This window comes from Pelodiscus sinensis, chromosome 6, assembly GCF_049634645.1.
Source record: "Pelodiscus sinensis isolate JC-2024 chromosome 6, ASM4963464v1, whole genome shotgun sequence".
NCBI classification, from domain to species: Eukaryota; Metazoa; Chordata; order Testudines; family Trionychidae; genus Pelodiscus; species Pelodiscus sinensis.
Window position 1 is genome coordinate 62,086,689 of NC_134716.1, and position 6,663 is coordinate 62,093,351.

General features: G+C 48.4%; 1 protein-coding gene across 1 annotated transcript in view; it reads right to left on the minus strand.

Moving 5' to 3' along the window:
- Positions 1-3,237, minus strand: part of WDR36 (WD repeat domain 36) — a 49,541-nt gene extending 46,304 nt beyond the window's left edge. The window contains exons 1-2 of the mRNA XM_006134450.4: positions 2,971-3,237; positions 839-866 (exon numbers count right to left, since the gene is read on the minus strand). Coding sequence (XP_006134512.1) covers positions 839-866; positions 2,971-3,123 — 181 coding nt within the window. The 5' untranslated portion in view covers positions 3,124-3,237. The remainder of the gene's footprint in view (positions 1-838; positions 867-2,970) is intronic.
- Positions 3,238-6,663: the final 3,426 nt, after the last annotated feature.

The following is a 6,663-nucleotide window of genomic DNA, read 5'->3' on the forward strand; positions in this document are numbered from 1 at the left end:
ATAGTGTAAATGGTTAAACAGTTAACTGATGAGCCAAGGCTCATGTTACCCTTCACAGTTACATGCTAGGTCCTCTGCTGCCTGTGTATCAGAGGCAGTGGGGGAGGGAGGGGAAAACAGGCGGGAGTTGGTGCTCACGGGGAGCCCACTCTCACCTGTCCCCACTGCACACAGAGAGGGGCAAGGAGCAGCCATCTCTCCGGAAGCAGTTGGGAGCTTGCTTAAAAGCCAGCTCCCCGCAACCACCAGTTCCTGCCTGCTGTTACAGGTTGCTTTTAAACATCCCTAGTAATCATTTACTGAACAAGAATGGGGTTCTGTGGAAAAAACATAGTAAGCGATCATAATATAGATTGGCCAGCGCTGACCTGGAAAAGGTGCAATCTGCTGACAACTGCAGGGTCTACTCAGACAGAAGAGAGGCTGGCATTGACCGAGTGGGAATTTAGGGGGGCTACTGGGAGAAGAGGCAGGGTGGCTGAAGAGCCCTGCAACTAGAGGGCCAAGAGCACACTGATCCATAGCTACTCTGTCTCTTGCCCAAAGCATCCCCTCATCCCTGCTCCTCCCCGTTTTTGCCCCCAAACTCGAGCACAGCAAAAGTTGCAGCAATCTGACTATAGAAGTCCAACCTGTATATACCAGAAGTGCAGAATTAAGGTTGAACAGTTTTTGCCAACTTTTAAGTGCTTGATTTTACAATCATAGCATTATTTTAAACAAATATTATTTATAACTACTTATGTCAAAGTATCTCTCATTACACCATTCATGCCTATACAAAAGTTAGCGGTTTATAAAAAAATGTAATTTGCGTGATGTAGAACTGTATACTTACTAACTGCAACTATACCAAGTTTCTTTACCTGTAAAAAATAAATAGAAACTTTAGTGGTTTTCTGCTTTGAATTTCATACAAATTCCAATCAATCGGGGATGTAAAATCCAGTTTAATCAGCTAATTGGTTAAATATTAGGTTTAATTGATCAAGTGGGATCCTGGGTGGGGGCCCACTCCAGCCCAGCTGAAACAGCCAGCAGTTCATGGGGCTGCAGGCTCTGCCAGCCTGGCTCCCAGTGCAGTGGGTCCTAGCGGGGCTGGAGCAGCCCTCCACCCACAGTGGGCACAGGCTGCTCCCAGACACCGGTTAACATCCCTACAATCCATATACCACCCACTTAGCTGCCATCTAACTCTGTAGACACTAAGTTCCCAGATGCCTAAATTTCCATTGTTAAAATTCCCTAGGAACCTAATTTTCTGCCAACAACTACATGGACAGCTGCCCCAGCATATCACATGCCTAAGACTCACTGGAACCTAGGGATTAAGCAACTAGTCGACTATCCGATAAGCAAGCGCTTATTGGATAGTCCACTAGTCCCTCGACTAATTGAAGTTTTAGATCACTGAAGAGCTCCTGATTAAGCCAGGACGTTCTCTTGCCATAATCCCTACCTTTCCTACTCAGTGTGAAAAACTTCCAAATGTACTGAACCATTTTCAGTCTTAAATGGGATTTTACCTCCCAACCACCTGATTTTGCTTAAGTCTACCTTCTTGAAATTCATTATCTTCCTAAGGATGTTAAATTGCAGCTATTTTACTAGACGAGTACAGGCAGTCCCTGAGTTACATGGATCCGACTTGCATCGGATCCCTACTTACAAACGGGGTGAGGCAAACCAGCACTAGCTGCTTCCCCTCAGCAGACCAGGGAGACACAAAGCTAGCGACCCCCCCCCCCCCAGCAGACCAGGGAGATGCGGAGCGGCTTTTCTCAACAGACACCTCAGCTTGAGAATAAAGGACTGAGGGAAGTGAGGTGTGGGAGAATAAAACTGAGCTCTGGAGAAATGTTTGGCTAGAGTTTCCCCTACAATATGTACCAGTTCCGACTTACATACAAATTCAACTTAAGAACAAACCTACAATCCCTATCTTGTACGTAACCCGGGGACTGCCTGTAGTTGATGGAATTTCCATTGACTACTCAACTAGTCCATAGGCACTTCCACATTCCTCCTCTGAAATGTACAAGAGGCCCAGCAGGGAAGTCTCGCTGACTCCGAGAGGCTTTGAAGTGTTCAAGAGGGGGCTCTTGTACATTTCAAAGCAGAAGCGCGCTCATGGAGCCCAGGGTCAGCAGAGGACTCAAGAGTCCCCCGCTGACCACGGGCTCCATGTTGCGCTGCTGATTTGAAATGCCACGCAGAGCCTGGGATGAGCTGGGGAGTCCCCAGCTGACCCTGGGCTCCAGGCCCTGCTGCCACTTTGAAATGCCAAGGGACAGCGCTACACAGCTGAGCCACTACTGCCCTTAGAAGTACCTCCTCTTCTCTTCCCAACCCTTTGCTGCCTCTGATAGAGGCAGCAAGGGCGGGGGAAATCAACATGTTGAATGACTATCCAATAAGCATTTGCTAGTTGACTAGTCTTTAACATCCTTATATCTTCCCTCTGCTGTTTTTCAGCCTACAACTCCTTAAACTAATAAACTCTAATCATTTGATGATCAACTTCACACAAGCTGCATTCCATGTTCACCAACAGTTCCTCCCTATTTGTAAAAACACAAATCTTGGACAGACTCTCTCTGCTAGATATTTTCCTGCAAAGCATTCCAAAGCCTCATACTTTCTGCTTTATTAGATTAACTCCAGATTGTGTGGCCCAGGTGACTGGAGAAGACTCAACATTATTCCTCAGGAAAATCTGTAGCGAGATGGGGGAAGGTGCTGCGGACAAGCTGACAGGAAGCAGAGAGGGGCTGCTCTTCTGGGCAGGGCGACACAGGGTGGGTGGCACCGGCATGCGCTTTGCTTTCACTTTTCCCTGCTTGAACGAGGTGGGTGAGGAAATGGGGCTGGGGGCAGATCCTGCACGAGCCTCGTAACGCCCGACATGGAAAGCCAGGAACCCGCTGCAGAGGCGCGGGGGCAGGCGAGGGGCGGGAGCGGGGCACTCACGTTGTAGGTGTGGAAGCTCCTTCCCGCCGCGGTGAGCAGGTAGAACTCGCGGTGGCGCGCGTGGTAGCGCAGCACGTGGGGCAGGTGGCTGGAGTAAAGGCCGAGCGCGCGAAAGCCCGAGAAGAGCGCGCTGCCGCCGCCCTCACGCGACATCCCCCAGGCCGGGCCAGCGGCACCCGCTCTCACAAAAGCACGTGTCCGAGTGCGCCGCGGAAACCGAACCGAGCCGCCCCTTCCGGCCGCGGAGCACCCGCGAAATCGGCCCCCCTGCACCTGCGTGCCCGCGCTCTGAGTTCCGCCTGCCGAGAGTCCCCCGAGGCAATTGTGCCTACGCAAGCGCTGTCCCCTGCCTGCGACTAGTTTTCGGCCGAGCTCCTTGTCTACGTCAGCGCGTTCTCTGGGCCGTTCTCCGTTGCTCCAAGCACTGCGCCCGCGCGCCCCGCCCCCGGCGCGCCCTTGCCCGCCCCAGCTGCTGCTGCGATTCCTGCCCCTGCTGCCGGGCTCGCTCTTTGCTCGCAGCCCCAGAACGCGGATCCGGGCTGTTACCTAAAGGTGCGAGTCCCCCTTGGCTCCAAGAGCTGGCGCGTTCACAGCACCAGTTACCTGGAGCCCCCTCGCTGACCTGATCCCCAAGCCGCAAACACGGCCCGTGGCTTTACCGGGTTCTGCAGATCGCACCAGACGTGGAAAAGGGGGAAGGGTGGCAACACCGCAACGATGAAAAGCACCTGTCAGTGTGGATGATTAGATTGATAATCACTGACATTAATATTCCCCATCCTGCCTGACATGGCGCTAACAGCCCACTCCTACACACTTGTAAGCTATGTCTACACTGCAGGCTTGGTACCATCTACCTGTTTTGTTAGTCTATAAAGTGCTACCAGATCATTTGTTGCATTTTTCTCCTGTTTTCACTCAAGTCTGGCATTCTCTTTAGGGTTGCCGTCTCTCAGGGACCAGAAAGCCAAATCACGTCTAGAATAGTAATAGAGATGTACGTGGGCGGCAGGTAGTATAATTTTTGGTGGTGCCCCATTAGCCACGCCCCCTGGCCCCTGTTAGCCACGCCTCCTGGCAAACGCCCTCCCCACCCCGTTAGTCATGCCTCTGGAGGTAACACGCTCGGGCAAGATGGACACATGACCAGAAGTAAAAGGTGTCATGTCACCCCTCTCGAAGGGCTTTTCCCACCATCCTCCTGCCAACAGAGATTAGTTTGGCCCCCATCAAACCCCCCTGCATGCAGCTATGCTGCATTTGCATTAACCCAATGTGTGTGACATTAACTCGGGGGCAGAGAGCTGGGGGAAGTGTTCCTTCTAAGGCTATGTCTACACTTGCGGCTTCTTGTGCAAGTACAGCCGTTCTCGAGCAAGAACCCACAAAGCAGCCTGTCATGTTACTGAATTTGAGGGAAGCAGCCAGATCACTGCTGCACACATAGGTGGGGGTGTTGGCCCCAAAAATGGTATAAAAGGGGACCATATGGGGTGTTGAATAGAAGCTTACTGTCTGCTAATCCTATGTACGGTAGTCATGTGATTATATAATGTCTGTGTGTGTAGTTAGGAATCTGTAATCTGTGGGGATACTGAATATTTCTCTGTATGTGGTTGAGCATTGGGCAGAGCCCGGCCTATGGACATGCTAATTATTGAGGCCCTGTGGGACAATGACACTCAATGGACCAAGGACGCACCTACAGAATGAGGGCTGACACCTAAGGGCTGCCAGCAAGGAACACAGAGATAGGCCGCTGGCCAGGTGATCTGCTGCAGCCAAGAAGAGACCAGGAAGGATATATAAAAAAGCTATGTGGCGGACTCCATCCTGGTACTCAGCTCAGCACTTCATCCCAGAGGTAGCAGTGCAGGGATCGAAGAGCCAGAAAGAACTGTGGACCCATCCTGACCCAGCTTGGGAATAGTGACCATAATATAATAACATTCAACATTCCTGTGGTGGGAAGAACACCTCAGCAGTCCAGCACCCTGCATTTAATTTCAAAAAGGGGAATTACGCAAAAATGAGGAGGTTAGTTAAACAGAAATTAAAAGGCACAGTGACTAGAGCCAAATCCCTGAAAGCTGCATGGAAACTTTTTAAAGACACCATAATAGAGGCCCAACTTAAATGTATACCCCAAATTAAAAAACATAGCAAGAGACCTAAAAAAGAGTCACCGTGGCTTAACCACCATGTAAAAGAAGCATTGAGGGACAAAAAGGTATCTTTTAAGAAGTGGAAGTCGAATCCTAGTGAGATAAATAGAAAGGAACATAAACACTGTCAAATCAAGTGAAAACATGTAATAAGAAAAGCAAAAAAAGATTTTGTGGAACAGCTAGCCAAAAACTCAAAAAGAAATAACAAAATGTTTTTTAAGTACATTAGAAGCAGGAAGCCTGCTAAAAAACCTGTGGGTCCCCTAGATGATCGAGCTATAAAAGGAGCAATCAAGGACGATAAAGCCATTGTGGAGAAACTAAATGATTGCTTCAGTCTTCACGGCTGAGGACGTTGGGGAGATTCCTGAATCTTCACCGTCCTTTGTGGGTGATGAATCTGAGGAACTGTCCCGGATTGAAGTGTCATTAGAGGAGGTTTTGGAACAAATAGAAAAACTTAATGTTAACAAATCTCCGGGACTGGATGGCATTCATCCAAGGGTTCTAAAAGAACTTAAATGGGAAATCGCTGAGCTATTATCTGTGGTTTGTAACCTATCCTTTAAATCGGCTTCCGTACCTAATGACTGGAAGGTAGCCAACGTGACACCAATATTTAAAAAGGGCTCTAGAGGCGATCCTGGCAATTACAGACAGGTAAGTCTAACTTCAGTACCAGGCAAATTAGTCAAAACAATAGTAAAGAATAAAATTGTGAAGTATGTAGAAGAACATAATTTGTTGGACAAAAGTCAACATGGTTTCTGTAAAGGGAAATCCTGTTTTACTAATCTGTTAGAGTTCTTTGAAGGGGTTAACAAACATGCGGACAAGGGGGATCCAGTAGATATAGTATACTTGGATTTTCAGAAAGCCTTTGACAAGGTCCCTCACCAAAGGCTCTTGTGTAAATTACATGGCCATGGGATAAGAGGGAAGGTCCTTTCTTGGACTGAGAACTGGTTAAAAGACAGGAAACAAAGGGCCGGAATAAATGGTAAATTTTCAGATTGGAGAGGGGTAACTAGTGGTGTACCCCAAGGGTCAGTCCTGGGACCAATCCTTTTCACCTTATTTATAAATGATCTGGAGAAAGGGGTAAGCAGTGAGGTAGTAAAGTTTGCAGATGATACCAAACTCTTTAGGATAGTTAAGACAGAAGCAGACTGTGAGGGACTCCAAGAAGATCTCACCAAACTGAGTGATTGGGCAACGAAATGGCAAATGAAATTTAATGTGGATAAGTGTAAAGTAATGCACATCGGGAAAAATAATCCCAACTATACGTACAGTATGATGGGGACTAATTTGGCTACGACAAATCAGGAAAGAGATCTTGGAGTTATCGTGGACAGTTCTCTGAAAACTTCCACACAGAGTGCAGTGGTGGTCAAAAAGGCAAATAGGATGCTAGGAATTATTAGGAAAGGGATAGAAAATAAGACCCAGAATATCTTACTGCCCCTGTATAAAACTATGGTACGCCCACATCTTGAATACTGTGTACAGATGTGGTCTCCTC